This window comes from Lepeophtheirus salmonis, chromosome 11, assembly GCF_016086655.4.
Source record: "Lepeophtheirus salmonis chromosome 11, UVic_Lsal_1.4, whole genome shotgun sequence".
In the NCBI taxonomy this organism is placed as follows: domain Eukaryota; kingdom Metazoa; phylum Arthropoda; class Copepoda; order Siphonostomatoida; family Caligidae; genus Lepeophtheirus; species Lepeophtheirus salmonis.
The window spans coordinates 7907609-7935589 of NC_052141.2; the positions used below are offsets into that span (position 1 = coordinate 7907609).

Here is a 27981-nt window from a genome sequence, read left to right on the forward strand (position 1 = left end):
GCCCCACCACCGTATACAGCATGGTAGCCGAAGAGAATCCTGAGGCGACCACAAGATCTAAGTCAAGGCCTCGAAGGTCGGACAAAATGGTTGCTGCCGTGAAAAAGTATGAATGAAATGTGAAATGTGATCTCATCTTCTTTGAGGATAACGAGAGGCTTAACTCCGAGACGTACTGCCAATAATTGAAGGACAAAGTATTCCCTTGCGCCAGGGCTACTTATCGGGACAGGTGGTGGTGGTAGCAGGAAGGTGCCAGCTGCCATAATAGCAACTTTATCCAAGAGTTCCTTCAGATCGAGACTCCAGTCTTCTTCGATCGTAATTCTTGGCCACCTCATTCACTGGATTGTTCGCCGCTTGACTTCCCAGTGTTTGGGCGTTTAAAGGGGATACTGTCGGGAGTCCAATACCAGTCCAAGGTCCAGTCTGCCTTCAAGAATACCTGAGCCAACCTCGACCAGAGCTTCATCGCCAAGTCATGCAGCAAGTTCCGGTCCAGGCTGGAGTTGGAAGTGGAGAACATAGGTGGCCATATTGAAAAGACATGTGTCTAAGACTTTCATCTTTCATGTTAAATAAATTAATTCGTCGACCACTTTAAAAATTGCAGAATTATTTAACTATTATTAATATATTTTTTTAAACTAAGTAATTTTTCGGAAATTTTCTAGAATTCGACAAAACCTCGAATCTATTATTTGTATTTTTCAAATATTTTATTTTTCCTAATCGTTTTTTATTTGTTTAAAGCTAATTAATTAATTTCATGGGTGTACATTATTGATTGTATATGTTATATTATTCTCCAATAATCATTTACGAGTGATATGGGTGTGAAATAAATATATATCAATAGATGTCACAGTTATTCTGAGTTAAATATAAAAATACTTCAACCCTAAATTGAACTAGTATTGAAAAACGTTTCAAAAAACTATATTAAGAAAAATAGCATTTTAGAAAAAATATGTATTCTAATTACTTATTAACTGTAAAGTACAGTTGCTGTCGCAACATCAATATCATATAAATATCTACCTACACTTACCAATAGCTTTGTTGCAGTTTGACACATTTTTGTGGAACATTTTATTAAATAGACGTTTTGTTGTTATGTTTCCTATGTGCAAAATAATATTAATTTGTAACAGCTGATATGTCAGGTGATGATGTATTTGTACTTTTTTTAAGTTGCAACTTGTTAATATTGTATTTTAATTATTTTTGGTTTTGTACTTACCTTTTATTAGCCTAGGAGGCTGAAACTTTTTATGAATCTGAAATGGTGGTGCCGTTTTCTTTTTTTTAGTGTATGGGGTCATATTAGAGGGACTTATTCTTTACCACAAAAGAAAAAAAAAGTTTTTTAAGCTCAAGAAGACTGGATAGGGCGTTCAAATACAAATGAAAAATGATTCAAATTCAAAAAACAACTATACGAAAAATAAAAGTTCTTGACAAAAAACAAAATCGGTAAAACTTACACTTTTGTTTGTTTTATTTTCAGGTGCATCAAATAGATTTCCAAGGTAATATTGGATTCGTAAATAAAAAAAAGTTTATAGAAATTTGTCCGGAAATTCTTTTGCATATAAATTTGACACATTAAAATTGATATTTAATTGAAATATCTGTCATTTTCTGAAGAAAAAAATCGTTTATTTATTTTCAAACGTCAATTTTTAAAAAGGAATGCCACAAACGGTAGATTTTGAACATAAAATTTTCACTTTTTAATAATGTAGGTAGTATTTTCAATTTCCAAAACATTTTATAAAATAGTTTTTACAATATTTGCAAAAATGAACTAGTTTTCGAGAGTTATTGTATCGACTTCATAATTATCCATAACTTTTTTGGCTATGCAAGAATGAAAAAAAAATCTTGATTATTGGGTTTTTTTCTTTACAATGCCAAAAAGTTCTATATTTTACCTTTTTTGTGAAATTAGTGCAAATTTTTTTTACAATTTTCTGTGCGAATTTCGATTCGACAATTTTTTGACAAAAATAAAGGATGGACATCCCATCCAGAACAAATTTTTTCTTCCATACATTTTGGTATGTTATTGTTAAAAAAAAATTAAATTGAAAAATTAAAAAGATGTTATTTATATTTATTTTATTGATGTTAAAACTATCAAATAAAACGACTTACTATAAACTATAATTATAGAATAAGTAAATGTCTATTGTAAAAACTCCTTGCATACAATTTTTTTGGGTTGTTCCTGTTCATTTGAAGTAAATATAATTAAACTTGCACCCCCTAAAAATACTGATTTTTGTAAATATAAAGCAATTTTTTCAAATGTTCGACTTTGTGATTTATTTATGGTACTGGCCATTGTAATTTCCCATGATCCTTCTTCCAATTTAATGAAAATTGAAGATACATACTGAGATTAGCTCGCTCATTCTCTTCCACTTTCCTTTTTCAATTCGTATTCAATATACGTTCTCCCATTTTCTGTTAGTTCAATAATTCATTTTTTGGAGTTTTATTTTGTTTCCATATTTTTTCAAATTAACAACCCATACCTTAAAAAAAACTTTGAAACACAAGGAATCGATCTTGTATTATAAAAAAAAAAAACTTATATCCAAAATTTCAAACTCTCCCTCCAGAGCCCTTAAATCTGGTCTCATCAATATTAAACATAGCCGTACGTACGTAACTCAACATTCTGGAAAACTTTTATTTTATTACCAAAGTCTGTATTTGTCTACGTTTTTGAAAAAGAAAAAACAACGTTTTTATCATTGTTTTTCTAAGCTGGAAGTACCTCACACATTAATTTAATAATATGCAGGATAATATATTTCATATAATATACAGGTGCTATATTATAAAGCATGTTAGAATATCCTAACGCTTGCCTGAACAACGCTGGTAACCCTTTGCTACTGACATATATATTATATAACCAAAAAAAATAATGACGATTGTCAATGTGATTTTTTGCACACTTTGTGATTTTAAAATTAATTTCAATAACTTGCCAAAGTGATACATTTTGATCATAATAGGAAGATCCCCCTCTCCGTGTATGTAGTAAGCGGAGGTAGGAAATTGAGAGCGTGAAAAGACTTGAAACAATTGGTTCCCAGTACTTTTGCATTAATATATGGTTGTTTTCTGTTGGACTAATTAAGGAATTATGCTCTTTACTCATATATTACTACGGCTACAAATATGAGTATAATTCAAACCCATTATTAACTGTCTAAAAAGGTTAAAGCTATATTAATTATATAATATTATTGTCTATCTGTATTACAATGGAAACCTGATGGCAACTGGCAAGAGTTAATTATTTCTTCAATTTTGCTGTGCCAACAATTATACAGATGTCCACTTAGTGTTATACAAATAGGTTTATATATATAAATATATACCAGCAGAGGGTGCCTGTGTTGCAGGGTTGAGTATAGAGGAATAGAAACAAAGAATGAAGGTAGAAGGGACGTAGAAAAATACAGAGGGAGAAGTGAAAGGGGGATAGCTACGCCACTCTTTAGAATAAAGTTTAATTCTAATTATTACAAGACAATTTTGATTAATTTTCACGAAATAATTTATTTCAGTAAATTAATTTAACCATAAAATTTAAAAAATACAAAAAAACTGACAGTATTTCTAAAAGTTCAGCAGTGTACCTAACCTTCATATGTGACGTCAACAGTTACAAGTTACAAATGAAAGTAAATTTTTTCCACACATCAATTACAAATCATTGTGCTTTTGGTTTTTCATTTAAAATCATAATACGATAGTTGAGAAAGGAGGCAAAGGATGTCCATGCAAAATAGGGTACAATGAGTAGCCCAGCTGTTGTATTCATTGTAAAAAATGCTATCATTGTGCTCAAAACTCCAATCCAGAGAATTATAATGATGTAAAAAGCCTGTAATATTTAAAAGTGTGTTATATTACAATCTAAAATATTCGGGATTCATAGTGTTGTCTTGGTACTTATTTTTTCAGTTTAGTTCAGTCTTAGGGCTCTCAGTCCTAGGGACCGGTCCTTACAAATGTAGGGCGTTGATTTTTTCTTAAATATATCGTTCGTTTATTAAACCAAATAAGATATATGAGATATGTATTAAGCCTTCCTTACTAAAAAAACAAAAACGTATTTAACTCTCCGTTAATGAACACGCCGAAAAGTGTCACTTATTCCTGTGAATCTACATTTTATCGCCAATAATTTTCAAGATGCTCCTCAAATATTAAATGAGCATATGCAATTATTTGTTTCATGAACTGAACATACATAAAAGAATTGATCGATTTTACCTTCTTTAAAGACCAAAAATGTTCTGTGACCGAACTGGTGTTAACCACAGTCTTTAGTCATAAATAAGGACTTATACTATACTAATGATTATGTACTTACCAATGTAATTTTTTTCTGCCCAAAGTAAATGGGTGACCAAGACCAATTAACAAACAAATGGACAATGTAGATAAAAAGAGCTACTCCATTCAGCTTCTCTCCACCTGATTGATAGACTAAGAAACTGGCGTAACCCATCGACAAATATAGATATGTCCAAACAACTGGGAAAACCCAATCTGGTGGGATTAGGGAGGGCCTATTCAGATTCTGTAAGAAGTAAATAAATAAAATAAAGTGGAATTATTCATAGGACAGGGATTTCAAGTGTCATTTAATTGGCGTGAGACTCACACATTTTTAATCCATCTTAACACACATCAGCTGTGTTGGATATATTTGCAAGTGGCAGAGGGAGACGTCACTATCCGTAGCAATGATCTTTTTCATTGGAGTGTGTGTGGGTTTGGGGGGCAATAAACTCAATCACCTCTAAAAATATCATATTACATTTTTTTTTTAAATCATGTAACAATCACCCTAAAATAGAATAATCAATCAAAACAGTTTTTCAAATGGAAGCTATTTATCACTCGTCATAGTTATCACAAAACAAGTCACCAGTTATTTACTTTAAACAATATCTTTTTTTTTTTTGGGGGATATTTGAAGTTCAACTTTATTTAAATATTTGTATTTAAATTTTTTTTTAAATATTTTAAGTTTAATTTGTTTTGAAAAAGACTAATTTCGAACATATTTTTGTAGATATAATTATGACACTAAATTTTTATGGGCAATGCGATAAGTTTATATATCGGTACTCTAGGCATACAATTTTGTTCCTGGGCCTCTACTTCACAAATTACATTTATCATGCATAATCAATTAAAAGAGTTCAAAACAAATGATTTAAAGCCACAGATATTCATATGGAAGCCACTTGCCCTCATCATAATGGCCTCAAAACATGCAACAAATGATTTTAATGTATAATTTGAACCCAAGAAATATTTTCGTAAAAATGACAAAATGACGTCTTTAGAGTAACGTCGTCAAGTACAAAGTAAAACCTCATACGCAACATATTTCAAATTTTGAGAGCACGGCAAAGCCATCAATGTTATCAGAACAAGGTTAGGCAATAAGAAAAACGCAGGACAAACACAGCATATTTATTAACTATCTTAATAGTGACGTCATTAACGGATTTTTGTTTGGTAAATGTAATACATAAAAAGTAAAGTATGTAGTAAGGATAAGTTCTTTTTTTCCTTTGAGGCCTTACTTATTAACACTACCGTGTGCGGCAACGAATCATGCAGTCGGATTTAAACTTGTTTAGAGGTTGTACACATTATTTTAATATATTTTAAGTTACATGAGCCAATTCTATAATCTAATCCAATTAGAACTATTTTAACAAAAAAATTCATTCATGTGACGATCGAAAACGACAATGGAGGTCCAATAGAACAGACTTGCTTGACACTCATGTCAAGGTCACAGAAATTGTTTGGATCGTCGGCTGCTCGGGGAGGCTCGTCTTCAAAGTGAAAAAGCTGAAAAAGGATGGCCTGAGCCTCGCACAGAGGCCTGGTAGGGGTAGTCTCAACAAAATTCGGTCTTTAGTCTTGTTGGACTCGGTGAAGAGAAGCTAGACAGGACCCAAATGAATAGCAAGATAGCGATGACCAATCTTTGAAATTTAAAAAAGGAATTTATTATTTGAAATTTTATTTAAAAAAAAAATCATTTTCTCTAAATAGCTATGAATTTAAAAAAAAAATTAAAGTTTTTTGATTTTTTTTCAAAATAAATCCAAAACCCAAGCCCCCCAACCCCTGGAATATGATGTATGGGGTGCCATTGAGAGGAAAGCTTTTGCCACCTTCAACCCAATATGGAGTCCTTGAAGGCTGCAGTGGACAAGGAGTGGGATGAAATGAGCGAATATTTTATGAGGACAACGTTCTTGGTCTTCTGCCCCAGGATACAGGCCATGTTGGTGGCCAAGGGGGCCATTTTGAAAAATGATATAGCTAATGGCATCCCAATAAACCAGTAAAAAGTTCAATTATCTACCTGGCACCTACTGCAGATGTTGTCCTCTGTTATGGCGTCACAGTGCTGACTGAAAGTGGCTTAGAGGGCCTCGGTGTTAGAATGATGGTCACTGCAGCCTTTTCCATGTACATGCACCCTAAAGGGATAGTCCAGAGGACTGGCATCAGGGTTGTAGGGTGGGCCAAATGAGTCCAAAAAAGTTATAAAGAACTCAAAAAAGTTATAAAGAACTCAAAAAGACTGATTCAAAAGATTCTTTCAAAGGAGAGGATGGGTTTCTTTTGTTACTCTTTGTCAAAAGTGGCTCTCCATCCTCACAAAGATCTTTCCACCCACTTTTTTTATAGATCTCTGGAAGTCCGGCGTGAAACCCCAAAATCTCTTACATGGGCCCTCATCGACTTGAAGGGATTGGCCAAGGCTGTTTTCTTTAGCTCATCGAGGTCCAGTCAGGCCTTTTTTACAGAGCCCTTTTAGCTCTCCTATGCTTGGACTTACTGACGACGTATACGATAGTCCTGGAAACTCCAGGCTACTTGGAATGGTCGAACAGAAATTCGTCGATCATACTGAAGTATAATTTTCTCAACGTTCACCCAAGGTAAAGAGCTCAGGTTTTTTTTTGTTTTGCTACTAATTTATACATTAATCTATAAAAATATGAATCAATTTAAATCCTTTATTCATTATTGAATTAGTAATTCTTCAGATATCAATGAAGCACCAGGTAAGTATTTAATTTAACCCTTATAATTAAAAAGGTTGCTTGTTAATTAATGGTTAAGTTCCGATTATTATAATTTTATAGTACATATAGTTATGGCCGGATTAAAAATCAAGTAGGAGTAAATTTTACAATTACTTTCCATCGGGAGTAAACTATTGGCCGAAAACAAGTACTATTTGCCGAATGAACATTTTTCCAAAGGATAATTTGGGAAATTCGGCTGAAAAATGATATTGAATATATTTATATATAACATTGTATATTTTATTTCAATTTAAAATGATAGTAAGATAAGAAGATATATATGTCAGAGGTATATTTATAAGGATTATTTGGCAGAAAAACAAATGATCATAATAATGAATTATCATATTATAAACACAACAGAGAAGTATGTAGTTCAAATATAGTTGAAATCTTGACCGTTGTAGTACATCAAATAAATCATAAAAATAATCAAACACATCAGTAATTCGAATAGAAGAAGTGCTTATCACTTCTCCGTTATCATTTAATTATCATTCGATATGATGGATTATTCATATTGGAACATACTTATGGATTAACCTACATACATAATATCATTGTTATACAGTAATACTTTATTAAGTTAATTTAGAAAAAACATATTTTTCTTCAAAAGAAAACTAATTAATTTATCTTTTATGACTTATAGTATATAAACAATATCAATTTATCATTTCAAATTGAATTAAAATATATAATCGCATGTATTAAATATCATGTTTTGACTAAATGTTCCAAAGGGTCCTTTGGCGTAAAGTACATAAGACAAATTGTCTTTTCGCCAAAATGTCCATTTAGCAAAAAAAAAAAATACGATCAAATGGAGTCATTAATATTCATAATAAATATTTAAATCGTTTAATTATATCTATTTACATATTATTTCAACATTACGAAAGACCAAAAGAATTATCCTACATCTTCATACGTAATATCATGGACATATTCGTTATATAAAGTTTCAAAATACTGAAAAAGATGCATAATATTCATAAATCATGTCTGATGAAGTATATTAAAACTTCATATTGCAAGTATTATAAGAGTCGGATCCAACTTTGTACCTCCCTAATAGGTTGTAAAAGGATGGGAGATAGACAGCTCGGGAAGTGAAATGCTAGGGTGTAAAAGGACGTAGGAGCCCCAAATCCCACTAATATATTGATGACACCACTTACATTGATCCAGTTTTTATCTATCTTTGTACCAGTGATGAATTTGATCAAAGAAGTTCCCACAAGTGGTAGAAGAGTTGCTCCAAACATTTTTATATTTATATTGTCTAAAAGATCCATTTCCTTCGAATAGCACTGAACCAATGTATTAGGATATATTAATCAACGACTTCTTCGTATGCATCATATTATGTTTTTGTTCACTAGATAACATAGGCACAATTACAAGAACGCACGCCCTTATCAGTGACGTAGGTAGGAAGACAGGCTTATTGGGCCTATCTTCATATAATTTAAGGTGACTTTTATGAGAAATGTATATTATATAAAACCATACAATTACATACACATATGAATAATCTGTATTTCTGTATACACCGTTGAACCTAGGAGGCTGAAATTTTGTATGGGTCCCTCTTTTGCATCTGGTCAAGCTAAGATGGGGGTGTCGATTTGTGGGGGTGGGGTCATAAAAAAGGGGATTATTCTATACCCAAAAAATAAAAAACCGTTTTTTGTACCTCAAGGAGACTAGATAAGGGGTTGAGTGATAAATAAAAAAGTGATTGACGTTTAAAAAAACAACTATAACTATAACAATGTTTTCTAAATGTATTCAAAATCAAAAAGTTATAAGGCAAAAAAAAGAAATCGGCGAAAAATGCTAATTTAGGTTTCTTCTGTTGCAAAAAAAAATTCAAGATTCTGTATGAAGGAATTTCCCTTATACATAATTAAAATTGATATATAAAAGAAGTCAAATAATTTAAGGGAAGAGAGTCCCTTCCGTGTAACGGAATTTCTGTTTGAGAGAATTCCGTCGTTCGGAGTATTTACTGCACATTTATTATAAAATATAGTCAATTTCCCAATCCATCGTTATTATCATAGTAAAAGATTGGGATCTTTCTCGACAACAAAGAAACATTCATATTATAATTATTAGTACATTAGAATAAGTCTGTATATACAATAATTTTCTGAATACTGTTTTAATTATTTTATCTATTGTCAATGTGATGTCCCACCGAACAACGCCAGGAAGCCCTTTGCTCGTATATAATATATTAATTATTAAGTTAAGATACAAAACGGTAAGTTTTTGAGATTATAATTCATGTAAAATGTAAAAAATATTTAGATGTCTTTGGAAAAAGTGTTTATATTTTAATTCATTAAGAATTAAGATAACTTGTCTTTTTTTCATTCTTTTAAAAATTTGTTGTATGAAGCATTTTAATGTGTGACCTACACACTACTATTGTCGGTTTATTGTCAATAATTGAGCATTTTGGGGCTTAAACTTCCAAGTGTTTTAACAATAAAAATACTTTTTTTTCATTAATATTAAGGAAAATAGAGAATTATTGTGTCAAAACGGGATCCAGCAACATTTATAGGCAAGAGCACGATGTTATTGTATCACACAAACTTTCCTGCAATAAGGGCCGAAATCATCTCGTAGTTAGCCATATAATCAATCTTACCATCTGACATTTATCTTGTTAATATACTTAAACTATCATTAACATATTATTTCTTGGACGTTTTGATGCGTTTTTCTCTTTCATGTAGTAAAAATGTTTATACAATCAGACCTTTAAAACACTTTATCGTATGATCCGTAATGACCCATAATGAACAAGATAGAGTGATACCTTAAATGTTTTTAACAAAGGGACGTCCGTGGGGGTGGAAGTGGTTGTAACCACCAAATTGATACATTTAAAAAAATCACTTCTATGGGCAAAAATTAGACCCCCAAAAAAAAAAAAAAAAATTTAAGGATTTGTTTTTTCTAAAAGAAAAGGGTTATGAATAAAATAATCCACCCCAAAATAAAACCCAATCGGCGCCCCTGACTTATTGTATGTAATGTATTTTCCTTCCCCCTTGTTTCCTTCTTATCGTCTTGTATTTTCTTTTATTATGTATTAAAGTACTGTCTATTACGTAGTATAAATACTCATGTATTTTGTATATTAATTAGAGTAGGTTTTTGTATTATAACGAATACAGATGTTCCTTTAACAAGTGCTATATTATTCCTCCACGTGATTCCTTCACCTCATCTCTCCCGGTCATCCTGGATCTCTCCACCTATAAATAAGTTTGTGTCTCCTCTCCCTCGTCTAGACACAACATCGTATATTTTATAAAAACAGAGGAGTCAGATAAGGTAATAGAATAAGGGAATGAAATACCTGGTAAGGAACAAAAACAAATGTTATCATCCTTCATTCACAGCTCATTCATTGAAACACTTAGAGCCTATTCCTTCCAAAGTCTATTTATTTCGACTCTTATTTGTAACAAAACTATTTGATTGATTTGAGTCCATTAATGTCATTCATCTACTTCATAAAAAAAAGAAGTTAATATCCATGACACTTATAAAGTTGAATTAGTGATATTATTCTATACACATAAAGCCTTGCTTCCGATTTCGTTATTACTAATGAGTCTCTGAACTGTCATCGGAAAAAAAGTCGAAGACGATCCTTGACTATGATAGATAATGTGGTATTTTTTTTAGAATATCCTTATCAGCAATACTTTGAGGAATATTCATCTCTGCTGTTATATTAATATATAGTCATAGATACAAAATACATAGAGTGATCATACAAAGCAATAACAAGGGAAATTCTTTCATATTGCGACAGCAGATGAAAGGAAAAAGATAAATGATTGAAACACTCGAAAACATTGCATTTCCCTCTATCAACTCCTTCTATTGAGTGCAAATTAAATGAATAATTAGTACTGATTAGTCGTTACGTCACACCAACCCGCGTATATTAGTTATTACTAATAAGTAATAACTAATAACAGTCAACCAGTTAAAATGAGTGTTCAAAATCGATTGTTACTGATCCGTCGTGGGAAGTAATAATGCTTATGAAAAAGTGCTTGAAAACGTAAAAAATGTTTGTTTCCCACCTTGTCATATGGAAAATGAATCCTAGATACCTACATATTAAGAAGAATATAATTGTAATATGTGTAAATTGAAGTAAATTAATCGATTATCAAATATATTATATGGTTAAGCAATTACGACAAAATAAAAATATAAACTTAAATCAATAAAGCACATAAATAAATACATATTTATATAACGCCATTATTTACACTTGATAAATAACAAAATAATTTTACTTGTTAATCATTAATGTCATATTAATATACTATACAATTGTCAAGAAATATAATTTAATATTTAGTGTCAATGAATACTGAAATAATAGTTTGTAAAAAGGGTGTCCACGATCAATTGGAACTATCTTAAAAATCACCTGTTTGAATAAAAGGGAATTTTAAGTGTATTTGTTAATATGAAAAAGTTAGACATGATATAAAACAATAAATTTATTCACAAATCATGTCCTCCCTCAGCAGCCACCATCTTCTCTATCTCCATCCTGCCCCTAAAGGATTTGCATCGTCAACAGCCCTGATGACTTCCGCGGAAACGACAGCATTCCACTCCTCGTAATGGAGCCCTTCAGGGCCGCGATGCTCTTGTGGTAAATGACCTTGCACACCTCCCTCTCCAACTTCCCCTACCAGTAGTAATCACACGGATTGAGGTCGGGTGAGTTGGAGGGCCAGGTGTTGCGATCCAGGAAAGTGATGTCGTGGGAGTTGAAGAGGTTAGTGGTCCTCATGGCGATGTGTGCGGGTGCTGAGTCTTGTTAAAATATGAACTCCCTCCCAGCGGCCGTATCCTTCATCCAGGGGATAACGAACTCCTCCATGACTTCGCAGTACCTTATCGCGTTAACCCTTTCCTTGGGGTTGAAGAAGAAAGGAGGCATCACCTCACCAGTGCTGCAGATGACACCCAGGGGCATCACGGAGGCCGGGAAATTTGCGGTGAAGACCGTAGGGACCTCTTCTCTCTCCTGGGCAAGCCACCTGTCATTCTGGACGTTGTAGCTTCTGTCGACAATCCAGTTCTTCTCGTCGGAGAAGAAGATGATTCTTCCTCCATGGCTCTTCAGGTCATTGAGGAGACGCTTACCGTTGGTGAGCCTGGTGGCCTTCATGGATGCCGTGAGGATATGTTGTTTGACCATTCGGTATGACCTGTACCCGAGGTCCTCATTCACAGCCTTGGAGACCAGCTGCTTGCTCACTCCAAGGTTCTTGGCCAACCTGGACAAGGAAGTCCCCGGCGAAGCTTTGATGGACCTCTGGAGGCCTTCAAGGAAGCGGGGAGTGCTGATTCGGTCATTTCTCATGTTGTGAGCCTTGCGGCAGACCTTCCCCTCAACCTCCCAGGCATTGAAGACCCGGTACACCGTGGTCTTGGGGTAGTTAGGAAGCTTGTAGATAGCAGAGGGCTTGTGTCCCGCGCGAGTCAATTCGAGATGGCGTCTCTCCATGCTTGTTCCATGATGACTATTGTTTGTTGTCGAAACAATTGTTATAAAAGTTATAGTGTATTGTTTACGCAACTTTTTATATTAGTATGATTTAACCCCAAATATCCACATTATGGATCTGGATGAAGTTTAAAGTAGTTCCAATTGATCGTGGACACCCTGTATACAGTTTTGTCACATCGTAAGCATTTAGTGTATTCCGTAATTTATTTATTGAATATTGATGTGGAGATCTGAAATCCTCACGATCGAATTATATTCAAATATAACAAGTTATATAGTAACTTTGAAAATGACTTTGGACACACTAACTTTTAAAATATGTTGAGTGAGAGTCGCATTTTCTAATTTAACTCTACTAAAGTTATAAGATTACCGATAATTTATTAACATATTTATTATGTTAGAGTTCCCATGAACTATTTATGCATTTTCATATGTAGGTAATAGGAAAGTTAAATATGTTGATTAAGATATCTAGAAAAGAGGACGACATTAAATTCGTGCTCAAGGATTGTCTTTTACTTTTTCCAATGACAGAAAAGACCATTTGAATTAAAACTTTTGTATGTGAGAGCTTTTGTAATTGAAAATGGGAGAAGATAAGGGCCTAAATTTGTTGTAGTATCAATCTTAATTTCACTAGCATCAATAATTATAGTAGTATTTCAATAAATTTCTTTAAATTGATGTGTAGCCCTATTTTTTTTGCAGACAGCTAAAGAATCAATTTTTCCCAATTAAAAAAAACTTCATTAAGCATTGTCGAATAAAATTATTGGTACAGTTATCCAATGAATGTTAAACTACCAAGAATGTAAACGACATATTATGCTTAAGCTAAGCAAGGAAGAGCAGGAAACGATCAACTGATGGCAATCCTTGCATTTTTTTAAAATATTGACACAAATTAAAACAATTATAAATCGATGAACCACTTTTCTACTCTACAATATGCTTTAAAGTCTTTGTTCACTAATTTATTGATAGGGAAGCGATTTTTAAATTTTTCTTCTGTTTGAATATCCACTAAAGATCCCTTATTTTTGTCAAGAACCTTTGACGTAGTTGTTGCTATTTTGAAAGTGCTGGGTGGGGTGTTGAACTAGCACGATAAATTTTTACCGTCAACGTACGAGAAAAAAATGGGTAAATGAGACATAGATTGAAATTCACCTTCGGCTTGTATAGTTCTTGAGGATTTCTGAAATTGTCAAAATACACATTATTGAGACAGGAAATAACTACTTTTAAAATATCAAATATACCCGTGTTCTCTTTAAATTTGTTACTGTATCAAATATACGTACATTTGAGTCAACTTTGGTCGTTAGTACTTCCAGTCTTGTCTTCATTTCTCTTCGTTTCAAGAAACGGCCTTGACGCTCTTTATCATTTAAGGTTCTGGGATTCACATGGGACGTTGAAAATAATGTCGGAAAATAGTCAGATGACCGTGAGTGGGATTGTATTTACCAGCCATAAAATGTTTGGAATATATGTAACTCCAATAATGAGGCTTCCAGAAAGTCCTCTCTCAATCATTCACCCTTCTAATAGCGTTGATCTAAATTTTTCTTTCTTCCATATTTTTACGAATTGGAAAAAAAAAAACATTTCTACGTTTTCAAGCCCTTTTCTAAGCATTATTGCATTCCACAATAGAATAGTATGAATAGAGGTTCTTTTACAATTTTGAACACTCATATGACCCAGTTGACTGTTATAACTAATTGTTATTAGGAATAAGTAACAGTTAATTGAATATTCAGTTCATCACAATCAACATATTTTGCTATTTTTCGCCACTACGGTGATAAAAAAACGCACATTGAGAGCCTTAACATTGTCTATAGGGAATTGAAAGAAATATCATTTTATCATTCAGTTAAAAAAGACTAAAACAATGATCGTCTTAAGCGTCATTTTGATATCAAAATTGGTATCAAAATTCAAGATTCAGATATTAACCTCATAAACAGTGATTGTGTAATTTAAAGAAAAAAAAACCTATACCGATTCCAATGCAATTTACCATAATATATATGATTTATGAAAATTGATTTTGTTGCTATTTCCAAATACGCATTCCTTTGTCTCCACAGGTCGTTCTACAAATTTAAAAGCATCTTTTTTTTGTGGTCTACGTCTTCAGTCTGCAGACCCATGCAGGACCGAGTTACTTGACAAGAATTTTATTATTGGTTCATTTTTTTGGACCGACAGGATGAGTGGATCACGTGATCGAATCAGACCGATAATGGGCCGATCCAACATTGATACAATAAATCGCCTTCATTTATTTAGTGTAAATATTTTTCATGGTGATGTTCTGCGAGCTGAAAATGATGTATGAGTATTTTCAAGTTCCTAGGGATGAGATGTGGGTTTTGGCTGTTACTCGCTTGAATACTCGTTACTCACCCAAACACTTTTGCTCCCTAAAAAACTCCTCAAACCAAAAAAAAAAATCATATTTTTGCTCTCCTTCGTATAGTACTTCAAAAAAATTCCGGAAATCAAAGTTTATATTTATTTTTAATTTTTTTAAATATGATTTGAAGAACTAATTAAGCAAAGACAAATGCTTGGAAGATATATTTTATGGAAGTGACTCAGGGGGGAGGGGGGACTTTTTTTGAAGGTTCTTATCGAACATGAAAGTTTATTGTACTCTACCTTAACTCAAAGATATGAACTTGAACAGTTCAATAATTCTGAATTATGGGGCGGAGGCTCAATAGTTTCCTGTTACAGGTTATTTTTATTAGAAAATTTAATATTTGAAATTTCATTTAATTTTTCAATTAAAAATATCCCAAAACAGAGTAACAATTATATAATTCGTTCATTTTGCGTTCATGTTTTCAAGCAATACATTCGGACTTTCTTCTTCATATGTTTCATTTTTGACCCATGTATAATTGAGTCACCAAAATGCCCCCTCACTAAATCATTTAAGCCATCCATTGCTCAAATCCCCCCATCGTTATTACTTAACATTCCTATACACGGTCCGTTATGACACTTTTGTCGCTCAATTCCAGCTGATATTGCTGTGTATGAATCCAGCTCCGTGCATCTATCCCTCCAATGCCTTTGTCTCTCCAGTTCGATTACCCTCCTATATTCTGTTTTACACTTTTAATAGTCAACTGGATCGTTACTCTCATAGTTTCCTTTCTCAATCTTGTCCGTTTTTCTGTCCACAATGGTGTAATTTGTTTATATTTTTTTGTACGCAGTGGTGCCATACCATGTAGAGCTTTGACGAGTGAACTCATTATTTATGTATCTATAAGTTATATTACCTTCACATGCATATTTTTTCCCCAATCCAGTTGTAGCATCCTTTTTCAGTGTACGCGGCTTCATATTATACTCTTGCAATTTGATTTACCCCCTGTATATTATGGCTTCTGTTTCAATTTCAAGTTTAAACATTAGATATTTATGGTCATACATTGATTTTTATTCAGAAACCACACCCCACAAAGAGACATTGGGAAGCATGTAGTCGTTGACGAAGGTTACATATATAATTGAGGAACTTTTATCCTCGTACGAGTGTAAACTCTCTCCCCTGGTTGCATATGTTCAATTCAAGCCCTGCCCACATATCTTCTATTTGTTCACCTCTCTTATTGTAGTTTCAGCACCCCATAATTTGTTATGTGCATTAGTGTCCATACCTATCAAAATGGGTGTGCACTCTTCTTTACAATATTCTTGTCTCTATTTTTCCAGCAATGGAAAGGGGCATTCTAACATTATATCAGCGTCATATGATACCACAACAATCTGCTGTTTCTTCAGCTCCAATTTTATTGTCACCATATCTCCATTACAGTAATCAACTTAACTCACTGTCTTTAAACAATTCAAACATTTCATTACAATCGATCTTGTGTAATGGTGATGTAAAAATGGTCATTACAGGGATGCCTATGGAACAAACGGCCATTTTTTTCAGTTGGCTCCGTAATAAGTGCCATTGTTACTCTATTTTTATCCATCATCTTATACAGTTCGTAACCTACCAGTAATATTTTACCTAAATTTATATTTATACAATTAGATTTGAAGGCAGTCTGTTTTACAGTGGAAAAATTATTATTAATTAGCATTATTCACATAGAACAAAGTATTAATCCATATTAATCGCGTTTTTAATTCGTTTCTTACCTCCTCCAATCGTGGATTTTTGTTTAAGTGAACTAATCTTCCCCCCACCCATATCTATCTCATAATATAATCTACTGAAGTGATATTCGATAGTCATATGAAGTAAAATAGTTTCTTTCACATTCTGTGTAAGAGTAAAATAGATTTAAACTTGAATAACAATCACTGCAGCCCTAGCTCTTGTGCACTCTGTTGGGCATTTATTTACTATTGGGTGATAATGTTGTATCAGAGCTCTTTGAAACAGACCCAGCTCTAGGTTGTAATGTCAACATATAATCACTTATGTTAGCATGTTTTTAGTTTCTTAAACTTTTCTAAGGCACCTTCCTGTTTTTCAGAAGTTGTATCCCCTATAGCCATTTTTTTTTCAAATCAATGCCTGGAGCCCGGACTTTATTTTCATTGGGCGTGTCAGATTTATGCTTGGTATCCTTGTTTTCATCTCGTATTATGTCTTTGTCTGGAATTTTCCTAATTTCCTCTGAGTTTTTTCCTTTATTTTTTTCCGAACATTATTTTCTTCCCCCTCAGTTTCTTCCTCAATTTGAGAGTGACATTCTTCTATGATCCTATATTCTTCCCCAACAATCATCTCGTTTGATGTATTAGTCGAAGTCGCTGTTGCTAAGTTGTTTGCAGATTTATTTATCTTAACTCCTTGGCTCGTAACTTCCTTTTCAGTTTCAATCTCCTTGTATTGATTTTGTAAATTTATCAGGTGTTTCATTAACATTATCTTGTCCGTCAAAACTTGGAGATATTTTGGAATTGACCTCTTCCGTGAAGATGATTGTGTGTGTGTTTTCTTGGCGATGGAGCCTACTTTTGATCCCCGACGATTACGCTTTTGGTCCCTTAGTTAATTGTTTGCATTTGGTTCTGTCATGTCTAAATTCAAAGCATTTGGACATTGCTTGGTAGCCATATCATACTCTAGTTGATAAATAGCTCCATTTATAAGTAGAAAAGAAAGCACATTTTTGGCGGTTCCTCTTGACAGAATGTTTAAGGAAGAACTAGGCTGCTTCAAAGGATGGGGAAATTGTTGAAATAAAAAAAGGACTTTATCATGTTCTGGGCATTCTTGGGCTTCGATTGTGCCACTTTAACGCCTTCTACTTTTATACATTGGGATAGATGGCCAGCCACGTCATCATAGGTCACTCACTCCACACCTTTTTTGTCATTTATGGAATGTGCTATCACTTTCTAAACTGTCTGAGAATTCCCGACATTCAATTCGTCCTTAAGATCAATAAACAAAAGAAATTTGAATCTTTTCCCCAGTGAATTCAGCTATCGAGGCTTCATCAAAATTATTTCAGGTCTATGCGGTGTATCATATACATATAACAGGTTTTTTCCCTCTTTTACAATATATGTCAAATAGAACCAATACCTGCCTTTTATACATCTTATTTTGTCATAATAGTAAAAATATTAATCAAAAAAAAAGAAATGAAAAAAAACCCAAAGAACCCCCCATCTCCTTATTGGTGTTAAAGCATTAAACCAAAGTAGCGCATCGAGCACCGTAAGCCTGACGAAATAGTATGGTCAATAATTGTCATAATATTTTCCTAAGATGTCTCTTTTCTTTGACGTTAGTCATTTATTTAATGTACGTAATACGTAGATTTGACAAGTTTGAATATGTAATAATACGTATATAGTTTATTTAAGTCTTAAATATTTTCTATTTTACATATAATTATCAATTGTAGTGTAGTGTACGAGAATTCAAAAATAGAACTGAGTTAAATCTCCAAAAGCTTCAAGGAAACGTTCATTTTTTTAAATTTACAATTCCTAAAAATCCCCATAAAGTTGCAAGATGAAAAAAATGGATATCAAATCTTAAAGATCTTCCTAATTAGACACCTACTGACCATTCTGTATGCAAAAATCATTTGAAATCATAATTCCTTTTCCATGATTGTTCAATAAAGTATAGGAATAACGAAGTAAATAAGAGTAGAATCAGTACAGTACTTGACTCACTCACGAGAGAACAGGAAATGTTTCTCCAAAATGCTTGAAATAATAATATCTCGAGCGGACAAGAAAAGTCAATTTTGACCAAGATATTTTTTTTCGCTAATAATGACGTTAAACTTCTATGCGCTACTTGGTTTACTGCTTTAATCTGTGTTTATTCAGATTACGATGAGGAAAGATAAATGAAGAGTAGTTGCATACAAAGATGGCGACTATTTGCACTAGACAATAGATCAAAAAGGATTTCCCACAGTATAAATCTAATGAGAGGAATAAAAATCTCATTTAAAAGGCCTCAAATAACACTACACAACTTGTCAGCATTAATTGAATCGCTTATAATTTTCATGACTCCAAATATTCCCTTTTTCAATTATAAAAACAATTATAACGTCATTTTTCTGATTTAATTATGCACCATGAAAGACTGGCAAGTCTTCATGGTGCATAAAAATACATAAAAAACGTGTAGAAAGTTATAAGTAAAGACAAAAATCAGGTGGCTGAGCCCCTTCTTTTTTCTTCATTTTGTTTTGTTTCCACTCATTTGGATTTTTTCTCCTTCTTTAGTAATATTTTGGGAGTTTTCCTACAAATTATTACTAATTTTCTAAGGAGAGAATATTATTTAAGTATTGAATAACTACGTGCCAGTAATTCTCTTGTAGCGCCTATACATATCACTCAACTAAGCCACATTAGTACATTATTCTGTACTTCAAATGATATATGTTCCAGATTCCACTATTTTCGTGATCAATAATAAAGTGAGAGTTTGAGCTGTTGATCTTCAATGAAACACCTTATTTGGCAATCTTTATTGAAAGAAAAACTGATTTGTCATAAGTGACATTGAAAAATGTTGCCTAATGTTTTTGGCTGCTTTAAGAGGTCTAATCAATAATAAAAAGAAATAATATTGGATATTGTCATTTCAATTTTCCTCTCCCTCCTTGACCCAAGCAAAACGGAGTCAACCTTTTCTATTATATAATAAAAAATGGAAAAATTATATGAAATATTTGAAGCAGGGATTTTATTTGTAATTTGAAATCTTGTATCCTTATTTTTATTCACTCTTCATGTATACACCCCAAATGGAAAGGAAGAGTCTGCAAAGTATGTAAGGTGGGTAAACTGACCCATTATACTTTACCCAAGTCAACAATTTCTTACCTCTCTTGTCCCAGTTGGCCGTGGTTGCTGTTGAAAGTAGTTGCCGATGTCAGCGTACATAGAAGGACGTTCTCATATCCTTAACTTATCTCCTCACAGTCTAATCACTGGCATTGAGAGCCTTGACATGCTGCCTCATCGACTTAACTGGACTTCTGGTGATTGGGGTCTCCAGGTTCTACATTATGCCGTTTTTTCGGCGTTTACCGCTGCTAATTCTTAATCAACCCATGGTCCCAGGGCTTATTTTGAAGCTTTTGCTAAGGATATATATTCTTAGTGAAGCAGTTGTTTTTATCCTACATGGCCTACCTACCGTAGTCTTAAATAACCCCTGAGCTCGTGATTCAATTTAAAGTATTTGTAGGGGACCTAAATTATTTTTGAATTGGTGGTATACCTTCTTGGTAGCCCTACATTTACACAGAGCAAGTTTTGGCCCGATTAATTGTCATTTTGTTGTTAAATGACGAGAAATGTTCCCAATGGCAATTTTCACCAGGGCAATGTTCCTAGAACCGCTTACATCTCCCTCCTTGTCAAAGAAGGACATAAAGAGTCAAAACTTTCCACTCCGACAAACACTAAGACTGATAAATCCGGAGCAAATCCTCATTGTTACTCTGCGTCTGTCATGGGCACAAAAACTAATTATTACTTCATACTAAAATGCAATTCCTTCAAGAATGAAAAAAAAATTAATGCTAACAGCTTACGTTAAAAAAAAACAACTAATATTTAGCTCAACAACAACAAAAAATGGTACTCTAAAAATTATTATCATTTACAGGTCTATAAATGAATATATCATTAATTTTTATGATTATTTTATGTAAATGTTTTCTAGACATTTATTGGTTTTAATATCGCGTAATTTTGCCTTATCTTCATAAATAAATATTCATGCATATATATATATTAATATTCTATATTAATCTATTTCATAAGGTACAATATACATGGTACCTTTAACAAGATTTATTGCACACTTTAAATTTATTGCAATCTACATAGATATTTATGATAGAAAATATTATTGGTATATCTCAAGTTATGAGACCAGAGTACATTTTTAGAGAATATATTACAAAATAGTGAAGAAAGTTGGAGCAATGTAATAGAAATACATACATTGTTATACCATCATGTAATGGTCTCTCTAGAGTTTTAAATTTGAAGTACCGTACCGACTCCTGGGCAAAACAGACAAATATGACATCATAGAGTATAACAGCAGTACCCTTTCGGTAAACGTAAAGGAGGGCAATATATAAATCGCTTTTCTTTGTTATATTTAGTAACAGTTTTACTCTTTGATACCACTATTTAAAAGTGTGGTGGATGTCAAACACTTATAGAAAAAGAGTTATGGTAAAACCTTGTATTTCAATAAACCTTGAGTTGGAACATGTTTTTTTTAGGACGCTCTAGGTTTAGTTTGATAGTGCCATTTCCACAGAGTAGTGGCTCAAGAAAACGCAAATTAACTCTTTGTTGGTGAAATGTGATATTACGCACTTCGGGTTTAATAAATAATAGGGGTGTATCCACGCATCGGAATTGGCAAAAATTAACTTTTTTTAAATGTATCATAATCGGTTCAACAATGCCAATTCATGTATAGCACCTGTATATTGTATAATATGAATTATTAATTAATTGAATAAAATTGTCTCATGAACTTTAAATAACATTCCAATTTATTTGTATAAAAAAAAATTGTCTTGATGAGAAGTCCAACTTTTATTTTTGTAAAAAAATTATCAGAAAGAAAAAAAGTAGTACATTGTATTTACTTTTATTCTAAGCAGTAACATAAACCTACCAAGATGTTGTTTATACTTGCAAAAACAAAAAAGTTATGGAAAGTAATATAGTCAAAAAAAAAAAAAAAATTGCTTATTTTTCCAAATATTGCAAAGATTATTTCATTAAATATTTATGAAATTGAAAAAACAATAGTTTAATAATTGAGTTTAAAATTTTACGTCCAAAATGCATCGTTCTGTGGCATTTATTCTTAAAAATTGAAAAATGACGTTTGATGAAAAATATTTCAGAAAATGACAAATATTTCAATGAATCATTAATATTTATTCGCCAAATTTTACGCAAACGAACCTTCAGATAAATTAAGACTAGCTTTATTTCATTTGAGAATAAAATATTTTATTAAAAATCCATTTTTTGCATATTAATTTTTTTTTTCTGATTTGGCTCGTAATTTTTTGATCTTGAATAAATTTCGAAAACTTTTTTGTATATTTTTTTTTTTTGTTTCACCAGTCACTTTTTGATTTATAACTCATACCCTTTATCTAGTCTCCTTAAGATCCAAAGGACATTTTTTGTGATTCAGGGATAAAATTAGACTGACCAGATCAAAAGTGGGACCCACACAAAATTTCAGCCTCCTACGACCTACAGCATACACACACAGATTTTTTTTTATATATATACAGATTAAGCAAGGGGGGAGGGGCTCCTACCTGAAGGGCTCTAAATAAATTTATTTTTTCTTTCATTTTTCTTTTAACATTTAATAAATATACTAATTAGAGAACTACAAAGCCAAATTCAGCTCCATCAATTGAAAATGAAAGTTTATTATCTAATGCTGACATGGAGAGAAACTAAAATTAAATAATTTTAATTTCAAATTATTTACAATTAATTATGGTTATCCATATTTATGTATTTTTTCGACAAGCTTTAATTCATAAAAAGTTAATCATTAAAAAAAAGTAAACCATTAATGTAATTTTACACATATTTAATTCCTTTACATATGTATAATGTTATTAAATAATCGAAATTGTTCATAAAATGATTTCGAAATCTGTTCTAACTTTGGTATCAGTACATCTCTATTACATATATTTCTTATTCTTTTGAATCTATATATTCACTTTACTTTTTAGTATTATCCTGACCTAATAAATTAGAAAATTTGCAATTTTTGTTGCCTGGTGTAGTATTTATTCGTATGTTTAGTAAATTAAATTAACTTTTTTTGTAATAAGTAGATCCTTTGTTTTTATCTTTTGGATTTCTTTGATTCTTCTTTTTTTTTCATGTGAGGTGCACAACAGTATTTTAATTATGTAGCTATTATTTAAATCATACACAATAAGGAAAGCATTTAACTTAGTTAGTTCAATTTTAAAAAGAGAATTTGAGCGTTAGCTTTAAGTTAATTCTGCAACTTTTAATTCATAACAATCTTTTACTATGGAGGAGAACACTCAGAGGAGCACCATCATCGAATAGCCTTGTACAGGACACATCCCAGGGTTATTCAAGAAGATACTTGGGTATTCGTCAGAGCACAGTCTACGACGTCTACAACCACTGGAAGGAGGAAAAAGCATATAATGTATCATTGTGATAAAAAACGCAGTCTCAGATTTCTGGTAGGGCTGATAAGGTCCTTAAGGCATTTCCTAGGATTCCCATTAACGTTCTCGCCAAAAAGCGCCTTGTATGCTGCGCAACTGCCCAGGAAAATTAACATTGAGGATGAAGTCATACGCCCTCTACAAAAAAATTCCATACTGATAAAATGAAGAACATCCGGCTAACCTTAGAACAAAATTGCTTAAGGATTTGAAGTCCCATAGCAACTGAATCATCCTTTATACGGGTGACAAACAGTAGACTGTCCACAGATTCTACAACATCCAGAACAAAATTGGTTGCCAACTGAAAGAGCTAATGTCCCCGCGTCTTTAAACCCAAGTTTCTGCCCAGCATTATGACCCTTGGGTTTATTGGGAGCAGTTGTATAGCCAAACCCCTACCTTCTTTGAGCTTAAGGAGAGGTTGGTTGCTGATAGTTACTGTGAACTCTTGTCTGACCAAGTGATACTTTGGATAAAGGTTGAGTCAAATGGTGTCGAGTTGCAGTTTCAAAAATAGTTGGCCCCTCTCACAAGGCCTGCAAGATCCAATACTGGTTGGAAAATGGAAAAGTGTTATTTTGGGACACAGATCTGTTCTTATAACTCTCTTGATATGAATTTCAGGCATTCGTTTCTTTTAGGAAGATTAAGAGACGAAGGTATCCGCCAATTCACAAACCAACATCGACTCCTCAAAGGCCTACATTAACAATAACTGAGACAAAGTCTCCCTGCTAACGTGTTCAAGGCCTGCAAATATTTAAAGTTCTTGTATCGAGCAAATAATTGACGAACATGGAGCATATATTGATTAATTTTTTCCTTTTGTATTATTTTAACTTGTAAGTAAAATGTCAAACCTGTACTCTTTCCCCTCATTGATCAAGATGCAATTGAAAGTGATACGGATTTACCTGAAGAACCCTGTAATGAATAGTAAATGAAATATCCCCATCAGACAAGGTTATATAAAAAGATCAAAAGTAAAGTGTTTTACCTATTTTCTCAATGTGTTGTTTAATATTGAAGCAACTTCAATTTACTTTCTAATTTGATCTCAAAAGGAATAATTTATTTTATTTTATAGCTTCATTTTCTAAGTTAATAAAACGTAAAAGAGTCATCCTATTTATATTTAAGTAAGTAAAGGTATGAATTGAGTAAGTATTATTTTCTTATAAATATATTTTGTTCTTCGCAAAAAAGATGCTTAATATCATTTAATTTGCGCTTTACATTTATTCTTTTTATTGAATCTATCCTTCAACCTTCGGTTAAGAAAAAAAGAAAGGAATGAAGACTCAAAAAAGAGTTGGTAGTTGGCTAATTCTTTATGAAGGACTCAAGAGAAAAACAAGATAATATATTTTCATTATTCGTTCTTGATTTGATAAAATTGTTCATAGTCATATATTTATAATTTATAGGTCTTGAATGCGATCACTTGAAGATTCATCAGACAAATTTTTGTTGAACTTTCTCCTTCTATATGACTTGAATATGAAACCTGCACCCTTTCTCGTACTAAAAAAATACATACATAATACGTAATTTTTAATATTATTATATCAAATAAAAACAAAGTCGTTGTCGGTAATGTTTCTTGAGGGATCCTCTACATGGCATCAATAACAGTGTAGCAAAACTGAATGAAAACAAACATGGGTGAAAAGTTTTTCCACGTCACTTGCAGACATCATATACCAGAGGTGATAATTGGCGGAGCATAAGAGGATAATTTTGGCAAGAGGCAGGGTCTGGACAATACAACAACGTTTTGTATATTAAAATAAGTTTGGTTCATGTTAGATAAGGACAATCCAAGAATTTTAGGCAATGATGAAAAAGATTATGACCCTATGAAGAAAAAATCAATTAATGCCATAAATAAGTTTCTAGGAAATACATTTCCAAGGGTAAACTTCAGAGAAGTAGTAGAGTTGTGCATGATTATTCTCGGAAACTAACCTAGTCTAGGTATTCATTGACCAAGCCCGGTGCAAATCATCAGTCGCGTTGAATGCCAAGAATATACATGCTATGAAATTGTTAATGTTTTCAAATGGACTAAAATACGAAAAGGACACCATAATTAAACTATAGAGGATTTAAAAAATCCGGTCTTTTAATATACAATACACTGGATAACAGTAAAATCTGCCCCGATGTTCCTATCCACTATTTGTAATAGATTAACAAAATGCTTACCGATCAACATATTGATAATGAAGTCGTAACATCTGTTCTAAAGAAAATGAGAAATAACGGTTGGTATTGGACTCAGGAATTAGTAGCATTTACCTTATTCAGTTCACATGAGAACATGACAACGCCTATAAAATAAAAGCTGGTAATCAAGCGATCAAAAACTGAAAATCCGGAGTGTTATTGAAAAGATAAGCCAGTCATCACTCAAACTACATCTCTCACAGACTTGGTAAGACATGAGTCACATTTTCTTTTTGACGCTCTCGGATTGAAAAGTGACTGGCTTATGACAACTGTTCATACCTGTGGAAGTAATGAAAACTATAGAGCAGCATGGTAGTTTGTGAAGTCAGTAAAAGTGAGCAATGATTTTGATGCAAGAGGCGTAAAATACAGGATTGACTTTCTAACAAGGATAACCTCACACCAAAAACAGAGAAAACGTTTACTGCAAGTTGTGAAATATCACATAATTAAATATATTTATTTCAAGAAATCTAATTTAAACAATTAAGAATCAATCTAATTATAGTATGTTAGATTGTATTGTTTCTTAGTAATAGAATTATTAGCTTTGTTCAAGGAAAAAAATTATTTTATTCTATTGTAATCTATTTTCGTAAGCATATAAGTCAAGATAATGATAAATTAGGAGAATACCTAAAAAGACGAGGAAAAAATGGAAAAATTAGAACAAGTAGCATTTTTTTATATCTGGGGTAAAATTTACCCTTGTACACACATTAAAGATTAATAACATATTTTTTCCAATTGAAAGATAGTTTATTGGCTTTGATTTGATACTCATATTAATGCTATACGATAAGACATTGCAAAGAGAACGTGAAAAAGTCAGATATTAAAAGTTATAAAAAAAGTTAAAATTTGAACAGGTCTAATGGGCATGAATGCAAAATGCTCCGAGATGTCGGGAACCAGACTTACCTTAGTTGTGTGGGAACTTTTACATCAATGGAGCTTGAAAAATAATCCATTGAAGTAAGATCAGGGCTTTTGACTGGGCCCATGTCCTTGGTATCAAGGTAGTAGCAATTCTCTTAAAATTAGGCAAAAATACTTGTTGGACACAGGGCCTCCATGTTCAATTTGCATATACCATCTACAAGAAATAAAAATAACACTTTCTGTACATGGTACAGACTGGTCTAATTTGCACTTTTTTTTGGGAATGTTGAGACGTCAAAGGCTTAAAATATGCATTTGAGTAAAAATAGATGACTGACAAATTTTGAACAATTTAAAAGAAGTTTTAGAGGTTGCGCAACGAACTTAAAGTTTTGCAAATTGACGTTTTTTCCGAAAATTTTGTCTTCTTCGTTTATTATCTTTCAACCATTAGCAAATGTGATTAAACATTTATTATAATTTGTTTTACATAATGAAATAACTTTTATAAAATATTTATACTATTTTGTTCTTAAATTAGGGTTTTTGGATTTTAAACGGAATAGTAGTGAATGACTTTTTTTAACCTATTACTCATAGCGCGCATTATCGATCTTTATTTTTTTTAATTCAACGGCAATATTGTCCAATCTATGCTGTCAAAAATGAACAATATTATCAGGGGGACTTTGAACTTTCATTAAAATTTGCATAGGATTATTAATAAATAACTATGTCATTGGCTGTAAGAGTACTTTTGCATATTATCGTGTTAATCACACAACTATTTCATTTTTTATATGTCATATTACGACTAAAAATATTAACACCAGTTTAATTTCAACAAAGAATACTAAAGTAATGGCAGAATTGACAAGAAGTAAAACCAAAGTTTTCTGGTTACTTGGACAAGAAGAGGCCCAAATAACTGGTGCAAAGTTACCTTCAAGAAGGCTTGTTTTGCTTGTTTTTTTGTATCACCATATAATATTGAAAAAAATCATTTATGATAGTGCTTCAAAAGTGATATTGTATGTTATATTTTTTGGGAAAAAGCTGGAATTCGTGTTCGTCCTAAACTTCATGCTATTATACAACTCAAAAAGCTTCATTGTGAGTGGCAGAAGCTTAAAAAGGATAAAAATCGTACATCTAAAACTCATCAATCGTATATAATTACATTTGAGAGTAAGCTAGAGAATTTTTTTGACATAACACATAAAAATGCACTCATTCTCATCCAGAATTCAGAAGATAAAGAATTTCTTTTTGAGCAGAGGGAGAAAGGATGTCGCCGATATATAGGCGTAGAAGATAAACCCTATTCTAAAAAAGTAATTAAAACTCCAAAGAGGCGAGATATATAATCCATAAG

The 27981-nt window shown here is 32.3% G+C and overlaps 1 protein-coding gene across 1 annotated transcript; it reads right to left on the reverse strand.

The window, feature by feature from the left end:
- Window positions 1-3556: 3556 nt before the first annotated feature.
- LOC121126129 (tryptophan-rich sensory protein) lies at window positions 3557-8547 on the reverse strand. The gene is made up of 3 exons (XM_040721436.2): window positions 8342-8547; window positions 4403-4612; window positions 3557-3910 (listed from the first exon to the last, which is right to left on the reverse strand). The coding sequence occupies exons 1-3, from the start codon at window positions 8456-8458 to the stop codon at window positions 3737-3739; spliced, it is 501 nt and encodes a 166-aa protein (XP_040577370.1). The 5' UTR covers window positions 8459-8547; the 3' UTR covers window positions 3557-3736.
- Window positions 8548-27981: the final 19434 nt, after the last annotated feature.

What these genes read in the sequence shown, in the direction of transcription:
- LOC121126129 (XM_040721436.2), bottom strand. Translation starts at nt 8,458, where the DNA reads ATGGATCTTTTAGACAATATAAATATAAAAATGTTTGGAGCAACTCTT. An exon ending in TAGATAAAAACTGGATCAAT is followed by an intron (nt 4,613 to 8,341) that starts GTAAGTGGTGTC and finishes TACTTCTTACAG; the next exon opens with AATCTGAATAGGCCCTCCCT. An exon ending in GGCAGAAAAAAATTACATTG is followed by an intron (nt 3,911 to 4,402) that starts GTAAGTACATAA and finishes TAAATATTACAG; the next exon opens with GCTTTTTACATCATTATAAT.